The sequence below is a fragment of the Ochotona curzoniae genome, unplaced genomic scaffold, assembly GCF_017591425.1.
Source record: "Ochotona curzoniae isolate NIBS_2020 unplaced genomic scaffold, NIBS_Ocur_1.0 contig_908, whole genome shotgun sequence".
Classification (NCBI taxonomy): Eukaryota; Metazoa; Chordata; class Mammalia; order Lagomorpha; family Ochotonidae; genus Ochotona; species Ochotona curzoniae.
The window spans coordinates 21282558-21305451 of record NW_024466607.1 but is presented as its reverse complement, the minus strand read 5'-3'; the positions used below and the strand labels follow the sequence as shown (position 1 = coordinate 21305451).

Below are 22894 nucleotides of genomic sequence, written 5' to 3'. Positions count from 1 at the left end.
AGTATTTATTGTTATAGGGGCACTAATACTGTATTCATAGCAATAATAATTCATTTGTTAGCACCTATAATGTACAAAAGATTCATTAGGCACCTTAATCAGATAAAGACAGAGTGGGAATTTAGCCTGGCAGCATTAGCCTGTCTCACATTAGGTTGCCTGGGTTCAATTCCCAACTCCTGGTTCTATCTCTAGTTTCTTGCCAGTTCAGATCACCAGAGGAGGTGGTGATGGCTCAAATAATTGGATTCCTGCCAGCCACGTGGGAGACTTGGTTTGAGTTCCCAGCTCCTAGCTTTGACCCTGAACCCTGGCCCAGCCTCCAGCCAGTCTGTCTCCATTTCTCTCCTTGCCTCTCAAATTAAAATAAACAAAAATGCCAATGAAAACATGAGAATCCCTGTTCCCCAGGAATTTAACTAAAGAATTATAAGAAAAGTAAGCAGTAAGTGATCCAGAGAGTAAGTAAGAATTTCTGGTGGAGGGTGAGATTTGATTTGAACCCTAAGGCCTGCAGTGTTGAAAATTTTAACTTATATTATTAAAAAGTGATATACATGAGTTCTTTGGATAATTGCAGAAATAGTGAAAAGCAGAAATGGAAATAATTTATTTTATGTGCAGGTTAGGTTTTGATGGGCAGATTCAAAATAATGAAATAGTTCTTAAGTGTGAGCAAGAAAGAAATTGGCCAAGTTCAGAATATATTAGAATTATTAAATGGCAGGTTGTATACTGAAACGTTAAGATCTTAACATGATTTATGCTTACAAAAATACATGTATAATTTTGTTTGAAAGATGTAAGGTGTTTATAGTGATTGTGTTTGAGGAAGGCAGCCTTGACATCAATGAGGACATTTTTTTGTAATAATTTTTTACCATATGATTTTATTTTTTAATTTGAAAGAGTTAGAGAGAATCTTTCATTTGCTGATTTAATTTCCCACATGACCACAATGGCCAGAGCTAAAGTGATCTGAAACCAGGAGTCAGGAACTTCTTCTGGGTCTCCCTCATAAATGCAGGGGGCCCCTCATAAATGCAGGGGGCCCCTCATAAAAGCAGGGGCCCAAGCACCTGGACCATCCACCACTGCTTCCCCAGGCCCTAAGTAGGGAGCTGGAATGGAAACAGAGCAGCCGGAATATGAACCAGTGCCTGTTCCTGATCTGATGAGTGCCAGTGGGTGCCTCTGCCCTGCCTGGCTTGGACTACCCTCAGTCTTGACCTTTCTGTGTGCTGGTGGGTGCTGTAGCCTGGCCCAGCCTGACCTCCTCCTAGCTCTGGCTCCTGTGAATGTCAGGTGAGTTCCATTGTCTAGTCTGGCTCAGCCCATCACTACTCAACTCTCTGCACAAACCAGTGAGTACTGTAGTCCCACAGAAGTGAGCCCACAAGTTCCCTACAGAATCTGCCCCCCACATCCAGTTCTGTCACCTTCTGCTGGGTGCTGTCACCCAGCCTGATGTGGCCCAATCCCTGCCCTAACACTCAAAGGCAGGAACCCTGCCTAACCCAGCCAGGCATGCTCCCTGGGCCCAATTTCTGCATGTGCTGGCAGGTGCAGGTGCAGGTGATGTTGCTTAGCCCAGCTCAGATCGCCTTTGTGGGCAGGTGTCTTGGCCTGACCCATACATGCCCTCTGGTTTTACCCCTTCTCAACTATCTTACCTCATCTTCCTTGCCTACCAGCCAGTGTAGTGGCTGTGTCCATGGAAGCCCCCAGAAGTCATTCCTCCCCTGTCAGACAAGCCACTCCTTCACCAGGAACTCTGCAACCCCCTGCCTTCCTGCCCTGCTTAGGAATTGTGGTAGCATGTCCTGGCCTGGTGTTCTCTACATTCCCTGTGTATCTTAAAAAAAAAAAAAAAAAAGCAACTCCACTGGCACACTGGTATAGTTAACACAAATTTGACATAAACCAGGGCCTCAGTACCCACCAGCTATTGGCTGCTTTTCTCTCAGCAGTGTAATACTTGTACCAGGTATAAGGCAACATAGGCACTTGCCTTCAGCTGGGACCAGACTTATGTTTAAATTTTTTTCTTTTTAAAAAGATGTATTTATTTGAAAGACTGAATGACAGAGAAGTGGGATAAGGGGGGTTGTGAGAGAGAGAGAAGGAGAAAAAGTAAGACAGATCATCCAATGGTACACTTTCCAAATGCTTATAACAGCTGAGGACTGGACCAGGGTGAAGCCAGGAGCCTGAAACTCCATGCAAGTGTCCTACATGGTTGGTTGGTACCCCGGTACAGGGGCCATCATCTTTCTGCTTTCCCAGAAACATAGCAGAGAAGCTGGGACTCAAACCAGCATTCTGTTGTGGGATGTAGGCTTCTCAAATGGCAGCTTACCTTGGAATGCCACAACACCTGTTCCAAAACTTTTTCATTTTTCACAAGATAGACAGTTATAGTAACATGGCAATAGGGACAGTGATTCAGGATCCTTGGCAAAGGCTGATTTCTCTTTTATGCACACATGCGTATTACATACATTTAACATACTTTTAGTTCTTTTGTACATTTAAAACATACTGCCTTTTTTTGTTTTCATATGTTATGCTGTTTTATTAAGCCACAGAAAACCAAAGTCCAAAGAAACTACTGCGATATCTTTAACAAAATGTGTAAATTGTGTATATTAGCTTTGGAGTTGATATTTTAATTGTGGGAAGTAAAATCTGGAGGACATTTATGTAAAACTGAACTTCTAGTCTAAGATTGAGCTAAACTTGCCAATGTGATGCAGACCAGCAGTCTCCAGAGCTATAATGAGGTTTTCATGAAATTTGAATAGAGCACAACAAAAATAAATGATTTTTGGTTTGCCATTTCTGCTGCAACAAATGAAATGATCCTAACGCAAAGCAGGGGAGATCTGCATGCACATAGGAAAGATTATATGTTATTAAATACTGTTCACTGAATTAATCCTAGGGTTGAGCAGGCATTTTTATGGTGTTTGCTCCGGTCCATAGACCGTTCTAAATGGTGAATGAAGCCAAGCATGTTGTTGCTTCTTTGTGAGTTGTGGAGACTGAGGTTAAATAATTACAGACTAAGTCTGTAGTGAATTATGTATTTTGTGCTGCACATGAAAAATGGAAGTGGCCATGAAGCAGCATAATATTATGATCGTGTGTAAGTGTGTGTGTGTTTGTGTGTGTTTGAAGGAGAGGGAGAGAGGAAGAGGTCAAGGGAATGACTAAGTCTGAATTAGGGGAATTGCTGTCTGCCCACTGACTGGGGAATGCCCCTTGAGCATAAGCCAGCCAGGGCAGGGTGAAACTGAAGAGGTTGGGAAAGGACGGATGTGTGGAGGGGCTTGTGGACCACATTAAGGAAGCTGCTAAGGAGTTTTTAATCTTGAGTGGAAGGAGGGGGCTCAGCTGCAAACGGAGAGCAGCTGCAAGAACTGCAGCTGCAACACAGCCTGGCAGAGTGGGGAGGGAGAGGTTAACACTGAGATGACATGGGGTGCTGAGCATGGTGATGGACAGAAACTTGGGAGAGGCCATACCAGTATGGAGAGCAGTGGGTGTGGGAGGTACCCCTTCATACTCTGGAAGCAGAGGTGAGGCATCAGCTGGCTGGTGATTTCCCACAAGGGCACATCCAGTCACAATCAAGATCCGGTTTTGGGACCAGTGCTTTCTGTTATACACCATGACTGCTGGGAGGCTGAAGAGGTAGACCTGTATTTGTTTATTTTTAGGATAAGCTTTAAAGAAAAAGAAAAACTGAAGTGGAGAAGAGATGATAGGAAGCAAAGACATAGGTTAGGACAGTAAAATGAAAAGCAACAACGAAGAAATAGATGACAAAATGTTAATTTTTCAAATCCATTACCTTCTGTCAGGGCAGGTGGGAATGTATGTTTAATATTTCTTAGAAGATAGAAAGATGGAAGAACAGGATCCCTACATATGGTAACCATACCGGTACATTCTATTCTCATATCTCCTGTCTTCCCACAAGCCATCTGTACTTCTCTGCTGTGGCTACTGTAACAAAGGCTGTAGATAGGGCAGCATCAACAGACATTTATTTTATTTCTGTCCTCTGGGAGGTCCAAGACCAAGTTTCTAGTGAGAGTCCTCATTGTAACTGAGTCCTCACATAACTGAAAATAGGCAAGTCCTTTTCTTGGACAGATGTTGTGGTGCAGTGGTAAATGCCTCTGCTCGGGAAGCTCACATCCCGTATTGGAGTGTCTGGAATTAAGTCCCACTTCTACTTCTGGACCAGTTTTCTGTTAATGCATTCTAAGAGTTAACTGTTGACAGTTGAATCGCTCGGTGTGAGAGACCTGGATAGAGATTGGGGCTCCTGTGTTTGACCTGGTTCAGCCCTGCAGCTATTTGGGGCATGAACCAGCACATGTAAGATTGCTCTCTCTTTCTCTCTCTTTTTTTTTTTGTTTCTGTCTTTAAGATAAACTTTTAAATTATTTATATTTTTGAAGGACAGAGTCAGAGAGAAAGAAAGAGATTCTTCCATCTGCTGGTTTGCATTCCAGATGGCTGCGGTGGCCTGACCGGGCTTCCCCAGAGCCAGGAATGTCTTTCAGTGTTCTCAAATGGTAACAGTGGCACAAGAAATTGTACCATCTTCCACTGCTTTCCAGGAAGCTGGATTGGAAGTGGAGCAGCTGGGACATGAGCCAGCGCTTATATGGATACTCAACACTGCAAGTGGTGCTTTAACCCACTCACACCACAGTGCTAACCTCATTAACTTTTTTTTTTTTTTAAGATTTATTTATTTTATTAGAAAGGCAGATGTACAGAGAGGAGGAGAGACAGAGAGGAAGATCCTCCATCCTCCATCTGATGATTCACTCCCCAAGTGGCCGCAACTGCCGGTGCTGTGCCGATCCAAAGCCAGGAGCCAGGAACTTCCCTCCGGGTCTCCCACATCGGTGCAGGGTCCCAAGGCCTTGGGCCGTCCTTGACTGCTTTCCCAGGCCACAAGCAGGGAGCTGGATGGGAAGTGGAGTTGCCGGGATTAGAACCAGTGCCCACATGGGATCCCGGCGCTTTCAAGGCAAGGACCTTAACCACTGTGCTATCGTGCCAGGCCCCCAATCTTTTTTTTTTTTTTTAAAGAGGAAAGATTTCACCTTTTTCCCTTGTGAGCTCTCTCATCCAATCACAACCTCCACTGTCATGACCTAATTACCTCCTGAAAGCCCCCATTCAGAATATTGTCACACTGGGGGTGAGGTCAACATAGGAATTTTGCAGGACATGATTTAATCCATTGCACCATTGAAATGGACTAATTATTTCAGAATTTGAGTCTAAGTTGTGTACCCAGGCTACATTTCTTGTCCCCACATCACGTGAGAAAATCTAATCTTAAACTATTGTTATTTTTATTTTGGAAACCCCTATTTAATGCTGCCTCTGAGGGGGATTTAATGTGAGGTGCTCTTATTACTGATCTGGAAGCATGTATTTCTTAAAAGATAGTAGTGGATATTTGTCAAGGCATTGTTATGTTTCTGAATTCTGAACTGAAGAGATGTCTTTGTTAAAAGTAAATCTGGATATATCCAGGGTGGGGACTCGGAAAATACCAGAACTGATTCTTATTTCTATGAGTGAGAGCAGAAAGAGAGAAATTACAAGTTTGTAGGTTTGACTACTCACGAATTTAAAGATTCTTGCCATTAAATTGTAAACTGTTTACTGAGAATACAAAAGTTTGCTGACTTCTGGGGCTGGCATGTGGTAGAGTGGATAAGCCTTTACTTGCAACACTGGCATGCCATTTTCAGAGTTTGTTGAAGTCCTGGTTCTTCTACTTCCAGTCTAGATCTTTTCTAATGGACCCAGATCAGCAGTGGAAGATGGACCAAGCATCAGGGCTCTTGCTTTCTACTTAAGGGACCTGAATGTGTTCCAGGCTCCTGACTTTGGCCTTTCCAAGCCCTGGCTGTTGCGGCCACTTAAATGGAGAGTGAACTAGTGCATTGAAGCCCTCTTTCTCTCTCCCTCTATAACTCTGCCTTTCAAATAAGTAGGACAAATCCTTAAAAAAATAAAATGTTGGCCAACTTCTGAGTCTTAGTTTCACACACTAGAAGCCTGAGTTGTGTGTGTATGTATGCATTGAGGGCCTTGCTCTCAACCTCAGATGGCACCTTAACAGTACTCCTCTGTTACCTTATTTGCATAAGGGCAACCCATAACTGCCAGTGCTATGAGGTGCCTTTTGTCTGTCACTAATGTATTGACTAGTCGGGAAGCACGTTTTGTCACTCTAATAAATGTCTTGTCCATCTCAGGGTTGATGATCATGGGGCAGGTTGGTGATACCTTGTAGAGTGGATACCCTTGGACCTGCTGTTTACTGGTGGTTTCTCTGGCAGCAGCTGCTTGGCTCACTTCTGTTTCATTTGCAGTGGTTGTGAGGCAGGAGTTTACCTCAGAAGGAGGTTAGAGCATTGCAGGTGCTAAATCACCTGTCTGGGAATCACGTGATGAATATTGGAAGGCATTGAAGGTATTAGACTGAGCCTTATAATGGGAGATCATTGAGACTTCTTAGACCACAGATACTTAATTTTCCTTTTAGTAAGTAGATAATGATATATATTGTGTCTTGTAAAGTACTGTTTTTTGATAGATCAAGGAGAGTCAGAGAACGAGCTTCTGTCTGCTGGTTCACTGCCCAAGTGGTCACAATGGCCAGAGCTCAGCCCATCTGAAGCCAGGAGCCAGGAGCTTCTTCTGGGTCCTCCACATGGGTGTAGGATCCTAAGGTTTTGGGCTGTCCTCTCCTGCTTTTTCAGGCCACAGGCTGGGAGCTGGATTGGAAGTGGAGCAGCCAGTATTCAAACCAGTGCCTGGGATCCTGGTGGATGCAAGGCGAGGACTTTAGCTACTAGGCTATTGCACCAGGCCTGCCTCAATTTTTAACTGGAAGTGAATTTTACTCAGTTTTCCCAGCGTCCTCCTTGTTACACTGTCAGGACTTATAACCTGTTTATTAAAGCTATTTGACTGTTGTAAGTACTCTATTTGAAGTACCTGTTAATGTTTATAGCTAACAATATTTGACTTTTTTTTCTAGGTAATTTATCCTCAACATTCCAAACTTACTGATAAAGAAGTAAGTAAAAATATTGTCCTGCATGCTCTGCTGTGAAATTTGATTTTATTGGTGTGTGTGTGTCAGCATATATAGCTTTTGTTTTCTTTTTCAGAAAACCAATATTTGCTATTTGTCTTTTCCAGATTCAAATTCAGGTAACTATTTTTCATGTAGTGTTTCTTTTGAATTTTATATTGAGAATACCAAGTACATTCTAATATCTGAAAATTAGTTGAAATAACGTGTTAGAATGCAAACTCAATCTTAGCTCAACAAAATCATTATTTTGATTCCTAATCATGTCATTGCTGGTTTTGGTTGGTTCCACTCTTAAAATAACTGTTATGGTGTAATGAAGTAAAACATCCCGGAGGAATAAACTGTTGCAATAGTGAGGAGATTGAAAGTGAGCAGCAGTGGTATGGTTTCGGAGATTGCCAGGAACTTTGTAAAAGCAGTGAGTTTATATATATTAAAAAAACAATGACTGGTTATCAAACACAGTCATCAATCATTTGCAGTAGTTAATGGGTTCGTATACTATATAAAGCACTTGGAGAGATTCTTGGTGTATAGAAAAATCATGTGAGTGGTTGCTTATTGTTAAGTTTGGTTTTTGCTGGTCTCTCTCAAACTTCCTTTGTGTGGTCCTAATGGCTGACATCTTTCAGGTTACCTCCTGTGTTTTCCTTTCAAAATAGTATTTTAGGATTACAGTGACCAGAGCTTTCAGCCTCTCTGGCCCCACACAGTAAAAACCCTATAAGGCAGTCACTCCGGTTTCCCGTTAATATCCTGTGAACTTAGTTTAGTTCACCTGACTTGGGAAATTTAACATTATATCTTTGTGTTGCTTTTGGTTTTGTTTTGTTTTGTTTTAGCAGTTTTCTCCTTTCTGTTTAAATGCCTCCAGAGTTTCTCCTCTGTATATTTGAAACTCCGCTTTGGTGAAACATGAAAGAAAAGTGGATATCTTGGTAAAGTATATGCTACCTTTGAGAAATTACAGTGTAGCACTCCTTGTTCTGATCTGTAATGATTACAACCCTTTAGAGTTGTTTGTCCATTAATGAAATAATGCGAGAGAGGTTTTCTGGGCTCCATCCTTGTTTAGCATTTTCCTTAGGAAATTTGTACATACAGCTATGAATTGTCTGCATTGCAGGATTGCAGGACAGACTGACTTTCTGCAATTGGAGTCATTGGAGTCCCATGGATTATATAGCACATTTTTTTTTTTCACACGGTAGCTGGTTCTGCTCTATTTTTTTTTTTTTTTTGGATTTTTAAATTTTTATTGGAAAGTCAGATATACAGAGAGAAGGAGAGGCAGGAAGATCTTCCATCCACTGACCCACTCCCCAAATGACCACAATGGCTGGAGCTGAGCTTATCTGAAGCCAGGAGCAAGGAACTTTCTCCAGGTCACAGGGGTGCAGGGTCCCAAAACTTTGGACCATCCTTGACTGCCTTCCCAGGCCACAAGCAGGGAGCTGGATGGGAAGTGGGACTGCCAAGGTTAGAACTGGCACCCATATGGGATCCTGGCATGTTCAACGCAAGGAATTTAGCCTCTAAATTTTTACTTCTAATTTTTACTTTAGAGTAAGAGTTACACAAAGAGAGGTAGAGATGGAGGGAGAGAGCTTGCATCTGCTGCTTCAAAGAGCAGAAGAAAAGTCTCCCCCCTTAATTCTATGTGGTTTCAATATCCTTTTTATGGTTATATGTAATTTTATATAATTTTATGATTTTATGATTACTCTGCATGTATTCTATGTATTATTTTCTTTATGGAAGTTAAATTTGTTTTAGATCTATATAGATGAAAAACTTTTTGATATGTTAGGCATATGATCTACTGATGTTTTGAAATGCCCGCTTACAAGTTCTGTATCAAATGAAGTATATTTCTTTACACTGCAGTATGGTTGAGATTTATAACTCAAACTGACAAAACATCTTGAAAGCGGGCATCTCCCCCAAAAGCAGGCATTTGAACATTATGAGGCTGTGAGCAGCAGGAGACCATGTGTTTTGTACATATTTATCATCACCGTTCCAAGTTGTCATCCCCCAAAATGTTCGTTTCTCTTATATGTCCCTTCAGTGGAAGTTGGGATTACGGTGCCAGTCTTGAAGTGGATTTAGTTTTCCCTAAGTAGCTGTTCTTGCTAGGGAAGGAAATCTAGGTACAGGAGAGTCGTCCTTAGGAAAGACTCATAAATCAAGCTTTTCTTTTCATGGCACCAGCTTGAGAAAAAAATGAAACATTTCAGACTGCTACACAGGTCAGAAAAAGTGATTTTGGAATTCCCAGTGGATTGATTCACTAGTCCCAGCACTGCCTCTTCTATCCCCTGCTTCCCCCACACTGCCCATGAAATCCTCATGATTTTAGAAGAAACTTTTGTTTATTTTTATGTTTCTTGTTACATTTGAATGATTTTTATCTTTAGGACCCTAGATTTAAAATGTGCTTTTTCTCTGACAAATACTTGTCCATTTTTTTCCCTCTTTTCTGTTTATCACAAGTGTTTTCTAGATGTAGGTGCTTCTGAAACAGCCTGCAAGCTTACACTTGGCAGTGGCTACAGCTAAGATTATGGTGCTATTCCTGAAGAGCCATTAGAGGTTTCTAAATTTTTAAAGTCTCTTATGGACTTAGAATGCAATGTAGAATGAATTATTTGAAAAATGAAATCTAAAAAGCACAAATAAATAAAAACAATCGAAGTCCATATTTATCATTCCAAATATTTTAACTTTCATATTTATTTGGTTGTGGGTCCATAGTGAGAGTTTGTGGACTGGTGTATAGGATGCTCTGAGAAACTCAGCTCAACTGTATGTACTGTTTCTCAGCAGTTGCAATGTAGCTACTCTAGTTTCATGGCGAGTGACTACACAGAGCTGATGATGATGGATTGGAGCTTTCTCTCTCTTGTTTAAAGATTTACTTATTTTTATTTGAAAGACAGAAATCTTCCATCTGTTGATTCACTTCCCAAATGGCTACAATAGATGGGGCCGAGGCCAGGGCTGGACCAGACGGAAGGAAGAGCCTGGAACTCCATCCAGAGTTCCCACTTGAGTGATAGTGTGTTAGCAGGGAGCCAAATCAGAAGTGGAACAGCAGAGTTCACACCAGTGCATATTTAGGGTGCTCGCATCGCAGGCGTGGCAGAACCCACTGTGCCATAGTGCTGGCCTCTATAGCTAGTTCTTGAACTTTTACATTTTGTCTTAGGCATTTGGCATTGTGCTAATATAAAAGTAATATTTTAAAGTTGTCTGTTGCCTTCAAGAAAATGATGTGTTTCAACTTTTTTTTCCTAAATTCCAGAGTGATATTTTTGGTGTAAGAAGAGTGTTATTTACCTTCAGCTCTGCAGTCTCTGTTTGAGTTGGAGAGGTAAAGGACGCTTACATAATTCTCCGAGCTTTTGATAACTCTAAAATGAGTGGCAGTCTCTTCCTGCCTTCCCACATGATGTTCGAGAAGGAGGAGCTGTGACTGAAAGGCCTCGCTCCCTGAATGAATGACGTGACTCAGTGGCAAGCTGAGTTCAAGAACTCTTCAAGCTGAGTAACCTTTTACAGAGAAACTTCTGTTGTTTGGATGAAGAAACGTTTTATTCCCCCTCTCCATTTAGTGGTGGAGTGACATTTTAAAAAATAATGTCTTTATTGAGATAAAATTCACTCATATCAATTGTACAATTCAGTGACTTTTACTATATTTAGAGTTGTGCAACTGTTACAGCAATCAACTTTATTTTCATTATGGTCTGAAACATGCATATAAAATGACTTGACCAATGTTGAGTATATTGCACAGTAATGTTAACTATGTATGCATCTTTGCAATATATCTCAAACTTTTTTATCTTAAAAAACTGAAATTTTTGTTTTAAGATTTATTTGACTTGTTTCAAAGGCAGAGTTACAGAGGGATCTTCTATCTACTGGCTCAGAGCCGGAGGGAAGGAAAAGTGAGATCTTCCATCCTCTGGTTCATACCTCAATTGGTTATAGCAACAGGACCAGGCCATATGCAAGCCTGTAGGCTGGAACTCCATCTTAGTTTGCTTGGTGAGTGGAAGGGGCCCCAAGCACTTGGGTCATCTGCTGCCTTCCCGGGCACATTTGTGGAGAGCTGGGTCAGAAGTGGAGTAGCTGGGACTGAAAACATGGGCTCATATGAAGGCTAGTGTGGCAGATGATGGCTTAATCCACTGTAGCACGACTCAGACCCCAAAGCTTTTTAATTCACAACTTCCTTTCTCCTCTTTCCACCCAGCCCCTGGCAACTACCATTTAACTTTTCTGTTCCTTAGAGGCTAAGTATTTTAGGTATCTAGAGTAAGTGGAATCATGCTTTCTTTTTTATTTTTCATTTGTGTTGTAGCACATGACAGGATTTCCTTCTCTTTAACATCCAAATAATATTCCACTCCTGCCTGCTACAGACAATACTGGGATGAACAAAGGTGTGCAAATATCCCTTGGAGAACCTATTTTCAGTTCTTTTAAACGCATGTACCCAGAAGTCATATTGCTGAGTCATCTAGGAATTCTGGTTTTGATTTTTTCTTAAAGGAACCCCACACTGTTTTCTATAGCAGCTCTGATACTTTATCTTCAGGCAACAATGCACAGAGGTTAATACGTCTGAATCCTTGTCAACACTTGTGATTTTCTGGTTTGTTTGTTTTGTTTTGTTTCACTAATACCCTAACAGGTGTGAAGTGGCATCTCATTGTGATTTAGTTGTGCACTTCTCTAACGATTCGTGGGCATCTTTCATAGACTTGTTGTGCATTTTTTATTTTCTATTGGAAAAAGTCTATTCGGAAGAATTAATCCCTTCCCAGGTAGATGAGTTGCAAATAATTTCTTCCTATGTGCAGATTATTTTCACTCTGTTGATTTTTTTCTCTTTATAAAGATTTAAATATCTTTTAAAGAAAAAAGTTGAATCATCAGTATAAATTTGCTGAATCAAAACGATCTGAAACCTGTTTGCAGGGTAGCTCTCATTAAACCACATTTGTCTCTTTGCCTTGTTTTTGAACTAGCTACTCTAACAAATAGAGAAACTGAACGGCCTCACCTTCTGCAGTTCTCTCTGTTTCTTCTCTTCACCATTAAAGAAATAGTAATGTCTCTAATTTCATTGAGATATTCATACTGGGTGGGTTTTTATTTACTTTTTTAAAAATTTACTTATTTATTTGAACTGGATTACTTTTTTAAAAATTTAAATGTATTGTCAAGTTTCTATTTCCTCTCTTGAGAATATCCTGCCTAAAGAAATGTTAACAACTCATGTGTCACAATGAAGATCTTGATCGTATTTCACGTTTGTAGCATTATTAATTATTGTATCCAGGACAAGTTTGAATCATTAATTATTTCAGGTGATTTTTACATTTTTTTTTAAATTGTTACCAGAATGATTTTGAAGTTTGCGTCTCAAGAAATTGCTAAAATGGTTACAGGTTTTTTTAATCCCATTTAAAAAAAAGATATTTACTTTTATTGGAAAGACAGATTTACAAAGAAAAGGAGAAACAGAAAGATCTTTCTTCTACTGGTTCACTATCCAACTGGCCACAATGACAGGAGCTGAGCTGATCCAAAGCCAGAAGCCAGGAGCTTCTTCCGGGTCGCCCATATGGGTGCAGGTCCCAAGGTTTTGGACCATCCTTTACTGCTTTCTCAGGCCATGAGGCGTGAGCTGGAAAAATCCCATTTTTTATTAAAGTGATTAATATGGTAAGTTATAACTTGGGCTCTACCTGAGTGTTTTGTATTGTATCTTTTAAGAGGAACTTCTTACTGTGAATCACAGAATAAGGCCAAAAAATAGAACTTTGTTAGTGCCTGAAAATTCTCTTTCGAACTGTTCTTCTTCCAAATGTGACCAGTATCCTGACAATGGAGTGATTTAGTTTTTGCTTTATTTTATGCTTTCTTATTATAAACAAGATTTAATTTATTTACTTTTTATTGTAAAGTCAGATATACAGAGAGGAGGAGAGACAGAGAGGAAGATTTTCTGTCCGATGACTCACTCCCCAAGTGATCACTACTGCTGGTGATACGCCAATCTGAAGCCAAGAACCAGGAACTTCCTCCGGGCCTCCCACACAGGTGCAGGGTCCCAAGGTTTTGGACCTTCCTCGACTGCTTTCCCAGGCCACAAGCAGGAAGCTGATGGGAAGCGGAACTGCCGGGATTAGAACCGACAACTATATGGGATCCTGGCGTGTTCAAGGCGAGAACTTTAGCTGCTAGGACACCGCACCAGGCCCAGTTTTATGCTTTCAATACCAAACTGTTTGAATAATGTATTTTAGTTTAGCCAGTTTTGCAATGTTTTAGAAATGGGATTGAACAATTGTTTGTGTTTGGCTTTATTTCTTCATTATTATGCTTGTGAGTCTACATTATGGATATATATGAGGAAAATTAAATAGAACAAAAAGTAAATATCTTTAGAGCAAAGATGATTGTTTTCCTTATGACGCTGGGTCTAACCAGAAAAGATTGTTTTGAACAAGTCATTGAATCCTTACAATCTTCTTTATCTTCTCTGAAACAGGAAAGAATGAGATAAAGTAATTTTTAAGGTTTCTTCAGCTCTAAAATTGATGAAAACTGGATTAAACTAAGCTCTCCTTAACTTCTTTCATTTTTTGTTTTCATTAGGTTGTCTTGGAGATACCCAGTTTTGTTTCAGATTTCGGCAGTCTTCTGGGCGGAGGGTGTCCCTGCATTGTCTCCTGGATCAGTTTGACAAAGATTTGCCAGTTTACTTAAAGGTTGGAAAAGTAGCAAAATATCCACAAGAGGGAACTTAGAACTCACTGTCGCCTCTTTTACTTTTGTTTTAATACTGTATTAGCTAGCTGCTTTTCCTCGTGATTCTGATTTTTAATGACTCAACATGAGAGTATAGAGACTTTATAAAGCTACTGGTTTCAAAATATAGTGCTATTATGAATTGAAGAGATGGATTAGAGTGTTGAAGTAATTTTTCTGCCATTAATAATTCCTGTTTAGATGTGGAGTTGAAGTAGTGTTCATTGGTAAAGATCACCCAGAATTGGGGTACTCGCTCCCTATGGAAATCCCTGAGTACTTTATGATAGCATGTCATCAGATTTCTGGTATCTTAATGAGTTTTATTTTATAGTTAGTGATTACTGAAACAGTTCTAATAACTCACATGATTTCAGCATCTATAGATTTCTTTCTTTGCTAATCCATGCATACATTTATAGCTGCTAGAGGGACATTTGTTTCTTTTTTTTTTAAAGATTTATTTTATTTATTTTCATTGCTAAGTCAGATATACAGAGAGAAGGAGAGATAGAAGGGAAGATCCTCTGTTGATTCGCTCCGCAAGTGGCCACAACAGCTGGAGCTGAGCCAATCTGAAGCCAGGAGCCTCTTCTGGGTCTCTAATGGGTGCAGAGTCCCAATGCTTTGCACCATCCTTGACTGCTTTCCCGGGCCACAAGCAGAGAGCTGGTTGGGAAGCAGGGCCTCTGGGATTAGTACCAGCACCCATGTGAGATTCTGGCACATGCAAGGTGAGGACTCCAGCCAGCAGGCTACCGCCCCAGTCCCCAGGGACATTTCTAATTGGATATGCTGTTAACATATCCAGTATGAAGTTGGTGCATTAGCCTGAAATCATTCTTTATAGTTTACCACCCTGGTTCTAATGGCTGAAACCCTCTCTCAGCTGATGAAGACAGTGCCTCCGAAGTGTCTCTTTGAGTCTTCTACTCTTTTCCAGGACCAGTTGTTACCATTAATACCAAATCGTTCCAACTGGTGAATATAAAAGCAATTAATCATCAGGGCTTTTGTGTTCTTGGCATCGTATAATAAGCATGTCATCCCATTTCAATCTTCTTGATAGTGAGGTGAGAGTCCCTTTTGCAGAAGAGTTAGTTTAGGTCTGTTAATGATAAGAAATTTGCTCCAGGCAGGACCTCTCAATTCTATGTTTTCCAACTACCACAATGTTGCCAGCTAAAGTGTGCACATGTATTCGTGGATTTCAGGGGCTTTTTGGCATCAAAATAAGTTTTGCCTGCTGTGAACTTGTTGTATTATAAAATAAGATCTAACGTGACTGTTAATTGCCTAATGGGAAAGTTAATGATAATACTGTTTCCTAGTCCTCACTTTTTGGATCTTTCAAAATAAAACCATTTACTTTTCCAGTGTCATGTCTATATTTGTATTTTTGCCAAACTGAACCCTGTGGTTTTTCATGTGATAGTTTGTATTTCTGTCTGTTTTACCCATTATGATTTATTCTCTACGGTACTTCATTGAAAAAAAATCAGTCCTTTGCACTCACAAATTAAAAAGCCAAGAGGCAACCAAGTGTAATAACAAGGGATTGGTCTGAAGTCTTTACACTGGAAGCCGTGAATTCTCTTGCTTCAGGGAAGCGAGAACAAAAAGCCAACCAAAAGAACTCCAGCTCCCTAGGCTCCAGAATCTCAGTAGAAAATGATGCTAAGAGTTAGGGAGGTTGTAGATGGTAATGTAGAATGGAAGAAAAAAAAAAAAGTCATGTGCAAAGTGTTGAAGCTAACACAGGACTTTTTTGTATAGATCATTTTATCACAAACAATAAAATGTATGTCATGTCACAACTACAAAGCCTTCCAAGTGGAAAGGGTCTCTAACATGAGTTCTTTTAATATTATGAAGTTAGAAAAAAAAGCTGAAGGACCACACAGTGGAGACAGTCCAGCACTGTCTCTGTTTTTGCTCAAATCCCTGGCCCTCTATACCTGGAATGTCTTTGTTTTTGTTTCAGTCCTATCCATCCTCAATGCTCAATTCAGAAACAGTTACCTCTATGAAATCTGCTCACCCTTTTAGGCCTTCCTGTAAACACTCCGTGCTTTCTTTATGGTACCTGCCCTCCTGTAACCTCATGTCCCCTTTGAACTTTACTTGTTCCAGATTGTAATCCCAAGGAACTGTGCTTTGTGTGCCTTTTTAATCTTCTCTAATGTAATATGTTGTTCCAAGTAGATAGTCAATATTTCTTGAAGAAGTATCTGTCAAATATAAAACAGAGCTGATGTTTATTCCATTAGGATGTGAGAACTTCTTCGTTCTTTCAGTAATCTAATTATCTTGAATTTGGGATCGATAAAAATTGTGTTTCATTACTTTTGGAATAAAATAACTGGCTTTAGAAGATTCATTATAACATTAACTTCTTGAGAGTGTGCATTAGGACTTCTCGTTTTAGTGAAAGCTGGTACCTTCACCTTGAGAAACTCAAAATTATAGGCAGAATATTTAAAAAGCTAATATACCATGGGGGAAAGCACAGAATTTGATTGTCTCCTAAGCTTGACCCTAGCATAGATATGGATAACTAACATAAGCTGCCTATGTTGCAGGGGGAACATTTGACTTTAGTAGTAAGATTATGATGGTTTCGCCTGTGGCCAAGTTAGTGGGTTTGCCATCTGGCATTTACCCTTGTGGTTGTTACTTGTTGGCAGAAAAGCATAGCCAGTTGTTTGTGTGTACCTCACGTCTTGATTCGGGCTTAGCTTGGTGTTAGTGATAAAGAATAACTATGTATACATATGTATGTTTGTCATTTCTTTCCACAGAAAGATCCTGCTTATTTTTATGGATATGTCTATTTCCGACAAGTTCGAGATAAAACTCTAAAAAGAGGCTACTTTCAGAAGGTAACTTTCATATAAGCTAATAAAATGATTCTATATTGTTAGAAATATAGAAATTGTTAGGCTTACCCACCTTTACACTTTTTGATATTTTAGCCTTAAAACATAACTAGAGTTTCTATATTTTTTTTTAGATCACAGACACTTGTCGATAGATTTTTCACTGCCATTGAAAATTTTTTTTCTGTGTTATAGATTCCTGACAATAAATTATGATTATTGTAGGGAATATTCTGCTTGATTTTTTTATGGAAGATTTTGCTTAACAGATTGTAATATTGTTACACCTAACAAAAAAACCCTTAGAATGTCTTTCTGAAGTGCCAGTGAATAAACTGTAGCAATATCTTAGCCTTTTTGTTTACATCCTAAATATTCAATCTTGTTTTCTACTTCCCACCCCTAAATCTATAGCATTTAGTCCCAGACAGACAGCAGGGCACACTTTACTCATTTGAAGTCAGAATTTACCCTGATTGCTAATTGATACTGGCTGGAAACAAAAAGAGTGGTTTTTCAAGAAAAACAAAAACCAAAAATCAGCATAATCTATATCTAAATTAATTAAGCTATTAAATCACTATAAAGTATATGGATATGAAAATTGAACTGTAGAATACAAAATTGTAGGTCTTTCTCCAAAAACTGTATAATTTATTCTTTCCTTAATAGGAAGAGTTTTCTTTAAAAAAAAAAATCTAATCCTGATATTGCTATGCTAGGGACAATAGGTAGACTTTGGAAATGATCCATGATATTAGTCGATTTATAGGAAATTGTTTTTCCTGGAGAGCAGGAAAATCTGAATATGTTTTTATGTTAGTAAAGTGTAGTAATACCATGGAATATTTTGCATGCTTCAGCAGTGGTTTTCTGTTTCCTTCTGTCTGCAATAAAAGCCTTATTTCAAAGCCAAGCCTTTTGCTATCTTTAGCATAGTAGCAATTGAACCTGCAAGCAGTGAATGGAAAGCTTAAGTTACGAGCATTAGGTGGTTAAAATTTGTTTCTTTTTTCTCTGCAGTCCTTGGTTTTGATCAGCAAACTACCTTATATTCATTTTTTCCACACCGTGCTGAAACAGATAGCACCAGAGTACTTTGAAAAGAGTGAACCTTATTTGGAAGCAGGTAAGTTAACTATTGTAGGAGTTGTGTATCCTTATGAAGAAATTAAAATTTTTTAGTGGAGTTGTGTGCTAAAAATAGTTGGACCTTAGGTAAGAACTTAGGGACTGGGGCAGGGATTTGGCATGGTGTTAAGATGCCCACGGCCCATGTTCAGGGTGCCTCGTTCAGTGCATCCCACTGGCTCCTGACTAGCTTCCGGCTAGTGCAGCCCCCATGAAACAATAGTGATGGCTCAAGTCATTGGGTTCCTACTACCCAAGTGCAAGACCTGGCTTGAGTTCCTATCTTCTGGCTCCAATCTCTGCCCAGTCTTGGATACCATGGACATTTGGGGAGTGGATTAACAGATGGAAACTCTTTTTCTCTTTGCCTCTAAAATAAGAAAATACTAAATGGAATATAAGGGCTGTAAAATGGGTGAGAACTATAAAACTGTTTGTCTGGTATATTTGCCTGCAAACATAGAAGCTGTCTTTCATTGCCTTCTCCAACACCATAGATGTTTTATTTATTAGGATGCTAATGAATGAGTTCTGAGTGGACAGAGTACTAATAAATCCTTAACAGATTGATACAGTTGGAAGACCTCTGCCAGAGGTATGCTTTGTTAGGGAATTTTGGTAGTAATTTTTTATAGGAAGACTTCCTTTATTATTTTATTACTTCCAAAAGCTTATTAACAAGTTTATATCCTAAAGTGTATGGTTTTCTGAATAAAATGTACTTTGCTATTACCTTATTTTTCATTCTTCCTAGTATATTTCTCTTGCTCTATAGGAAGTAGAATTTTATTTCTATTGCTTCGTTTTTGAATACTTTACTATTTCTACTTACACTGAAGAAGCATTTTGTTCTGCTTTTCAGCTTGTAATGATGTTGATCGATGGCCTGCTCCAGTGCCAGGGAAAACATTACACTTGCCCATCATGGGGGTGGTAATGAAGGTAACAGCTGATACCATATTTGTTTCCTCTTTCAAGAATCTGGGAAGTTCACACAAGGGTTTAACTTCTCAATAGCATTTGGTGGTATAACTGCTTCACTTGTTTGTCATTGATGTGAGACGTTATATGTGACATATGTGCAGTAAATGCCACCTCTTGGAATTCTGGGACTCCTTTTACATTCCAGTACTTCAAGAGAGAGATAGTTAACAAAAAACAGATCACTAGTAGAATCAAACATTAATCATTAAAAAAATTAAGGAAACTAGGAAAGCCATTGGTTCTTATTAGAAATGATCATCTTAAGCTACAATGTAAGAACATATGTTTGGGCCCAGTGTGATGGCTCAATGGCTAAATCCTCACCTTGCAGGTGCCGGGATCCCATATAGGGGCCTTCCCTCTGCTCCATTTCCTATCCAGCTCCTTGCTTATGGCTTGGGAAAGCAGCTGAGGATGGTCCAAGGCCTTGGTCCCCTGCACCCACATGAGAGACCTGAAAGAATCTGGCTCCTGGCTTCAGATTGGCTCAGCTCTAGCTGTTGTGATTATCTGGGGAGTGAACCAACAGATGGAAGATCTTTCTCTCTCTGTTTTCTCTCTAAATCTGATCTGCCTATCCAATAAAAATAAATAAATAAATAAATTTCAAAAAACAAACTATTATGTTCATCCCTAGGTATTGCTCTCCAGTTGGTTACTTTTCATATTAACATTTTGCCCTCAGTCTTTTTATGAGTATGATGTGTTTCGCAATTCACTATCAAGTTAGACATTTTTTAAAAGATTTATTTATTTTTATTGCAAAGTCAGATATACAGAGAAGAAGAGAGACAGAGAGGAAGATCTTCCATCCGACGATTCACTCCCCAAGTGACCACAACGGCCGGCGCTGCGCCAATCTAAAACCAGGAGCCAGGAACTTCCTCCAGGTCTCCCACGCAGGTGCAGGGTCCTAAGGCTTTGGAATGTCCTTGACTGCTTTCCCAGTTCACAAGCAGGGAGCTGGATGGGAAGCAGGACTGCCAGGATTAGAACTGATGCCCATATGGGATCCTGGCGTGTTCAAGGCGAAGACTTTAGCCACTAGGCCATGCCGCCAGGCCCTTGACTTGTTTTTGACTATGTTCTCTTGAGATGTGCTCACTTTTGGGTAGGGTAGGTATTTCTGTTTTTCCTTTTGGAAGTCATTAAAAGTAGCACTGATAGCATTCTGTGTTGGGAGTTCCCACTGTTTCCTGTGAGATTTATCCAGAAGTTTGGCAAGTCCAACAGGGTGTGCTTGGGTGTGTGTACAAAGTGAAACAAAGATTGGAACAATAAACAGGAAGCCATATGGAGTTCATGTCCTTTTTCCTTTTCTCACTGCATTTGCTTCTCAGTGGGTTAGTGTTTTCTTGTGAATGTGGGAATGGAGACCTTGGTTCACTAACTTCTGTAACTAAAAATAAGACTGAAAACAAATATGACCTTAGTTATTTAATCGGATATAAGTATTTTATTTTTATAGCTTTGAAAGGCATGTTAAGTACACACTTTTAGCAGAATAATATAGCTGTCTGGTCCCTCATTCTCTCCCAGCTAAAGCTGCTCTCTTTCTCTCTAAGGTACGAATTCCCACGTGTCATGACAAGCCTGGGACAACTCAGATAGTGCAGCAGGTACTTTGGCTGGTGTAGTACTTTGATGGAGTAGTCCAGCACAGTCTCCCTAACAGAATTTCAAATTTTAAATTAGTAGATGAAGTTTCCTCGGTTTATATTTCTAACTCTTATAGAAATGTTCTACTAAATATTCCTTTTAGTGAGATGATAATAAACTTTGTGATGTTTCTTAGAGTTTTTTCTTGTTATTTCTCCAGTAGACTCTGGAGAACTCAGGATTTATGCTGAGGACAAAGAAAAGAAAAAAAACATTAAACCAAGTTTAATTCTGGCACCATCTCTTACCGTAGATGAGTGGTCTGTAGTCTTCTCCTAACTGTAGGACACTCAGTCCAAAGAATTATTTAGTTATAATTGCCTTTCATGTTCATCAAAGTAACATCTGTTTATGGGTGTGGTTGAATTTTTTATTTGGAATGTTTTAACTGGTATCTTGACACTCCCTTTGTTTTTTGAATTGAGTAAACTATGGAAAATAGTAGGAAAACTCATTTTCCTATTTATCTATACCAACCAGTACTACTAATGATATTTCTTACAGTTGTGAATTAATCTTATGTCAAACTGTTGGTTAACTAATAAATATACTAATTGTGTTATTTTTTATTTTCTGTTGTATTGGGGGAGATTGCTAATGCCTATTTTCTCTGGCTGCTTTTGGAGAAAGATAATCTTTAAAAAGTAGACAAGACCAGCATGCCTTATTGATCATCAAATAAATAGACATTTTAAGAATTAATATCAGCCAATTTTGGTGATTTCTTTTTCCTATTTTTCTCTTAGGCAGACACACACATATCTGTTATTTTACCAACAGTTCATGAGGTGGATCTTTTCAGGTAAAAAAAAACTGCCTTTTGTCTTTTACCTTGTGATGTTTCTTTATTTAAAAAATGAATATTCTTTTATAGGATATGGAAAAAATGAAATAAAGGAATCATTGTGGGCTTTTTTAGAGATTTATTTTATTTTTATTTTTAAGTCAAATGTACAGAGAGGAGCAGAGACAGAAAGGAAGATCTTCTGTCCATTGATTCACTCCCCAAGTAGCCACAATGTCCAGAGCTGAGCCAATCCAAAGCCAAGAGTCTGGAGCCTCTTCCGGGTCTCCCATGCAGGTGCAGAGTCCCAGGGCTTTGGGCTGTCCTCAACTGCTTTCCCAGGCCACAAGCAGGGAGCTGGATGGAAAGCTGGGCTGTCAGGATTAGAACTGGCACCCATATGGGATCCTGGCACACAGAAGATGAGGACTTTAGTTATAGGGCCTTTAAAATTATTGTGTTTCATAATGCTGTAAATCCATGGTTCAATTCTGAGTGTGTATTATCAGTCTTAACAATCAGGGAAATTGGGTATGCATTGGGTATTACATGGTAAAAGCAAATTATTTTTTGTTTGACATTAGAATTTTATTGTAGCAGTACATGTATATATCTGAAAGATGTATCTGTTTTTATTTGAAAAGCAGACTTAAAGAAAGAAGGAGAGATAGAGTGAGAAAACTTCATTTACTGGTTCATTTCCCCACATGGCTGCAATGGCTGGAACTGGGCTGGTCCAAAGGAAGGAGCCTGAAGTTTTTCCAGGTCGCATTTGGGTACAGCAGCCCAACCACTTGGGCCAGCTTCTGCTGCTTTCCCAAGTGCATTAGCAGGGAGCTGGATAAGAAGTGGAACAGTTAAGGCCCAGTGCAATAGCGTAGTGGTTAAGATCCTCGCCTTATACATGCCGGGATCCCATATGGTCGCCAGTTCTAATCCCAACAGCTCTGCTTTGCATCCAGCTCCCTGCTTGTGGCCTGGGAAAGCAGTCGAGGACGGCCCAAAGCCTTGGGACTTCAACTGCCATGGCTGTTCCATCTTGCTCAGTCTAGTTTCTTTTAGTCTTACTTTTCTGACCATGAGGTTTTGTGGATTACAGGATTACAGAACAGTTATTTTTGCAAAAACAAACCAAACCAAAACTTTTTTGGTGTAGGATTATCTGGCAGTACACCTATTTAGATTCAGGCTTTACATCTTTGGCAGGGAAGTGGCACATAAATTGTGCTTGCCTCATTGCTGATGTTCTCTTTGAATATCATGGTGTCCTGGGAGCTTCTCCACAGAGTTATTGCTTTTCCTTCAAAGATATACTTTGAAACAATGTTGTTTCTCGCTAAGTAGTAAGTTATTCCAATACTTAAAATGACTGATAGTACTTAAATTTAAAAATTCTATTTCCTTGTTTACTTTTATTTATTTGAAAGATAGAGAGAGAGATAGCACTATTCCACCCATTGGTTCACTCTGCAAATGCCT

General features: G+C 39.5%; 1 protein-coding gene across 2 annotated transcripts in view; it reads left to right on the top strand.

The window, feature by feature from the left end:
• The window catches only part of DENND6A (DENN domain containing 6A), a 49062-nt gene that overhangs the window by 9656 nt on the left and 16512 nt on the right, over positions 1 to 22894 (top strand). For both annotated transcript variants that reach the window (XM_040994690.1, XM_040994689.1), the window contains exons 2-9: positions 7088 to 7126; positions 7221 to 7263; positions 13826 to 13938; positions 16780 to 16860; positions 17881 to 17986; positions 18851 to 18930; positions 20538 to 20591; positions 21378 to 21433. In XM_040994690.1, coding sequence (XP_040850624.1) covers positions 7088 to 7126; positions 7221 to 7263; positions 13826 to 13938; positions 16780 to 16860; positions 17881 to 17986; positions 18851 to 18930; positions 20538 to 20591; positions 21378 to 21433 — 572 coding nt within the window. The remainder of the gene's footprint in view (positions 1 to 7087; positions 7127 to 7220; positions 7264 to 13825; positions 13939 to 16779; positions 16861 to 17880; positions 17987 to 18850; positions 18931 to 20537; positions 20592 to 21377; positions 21434 to 22894) is intronic.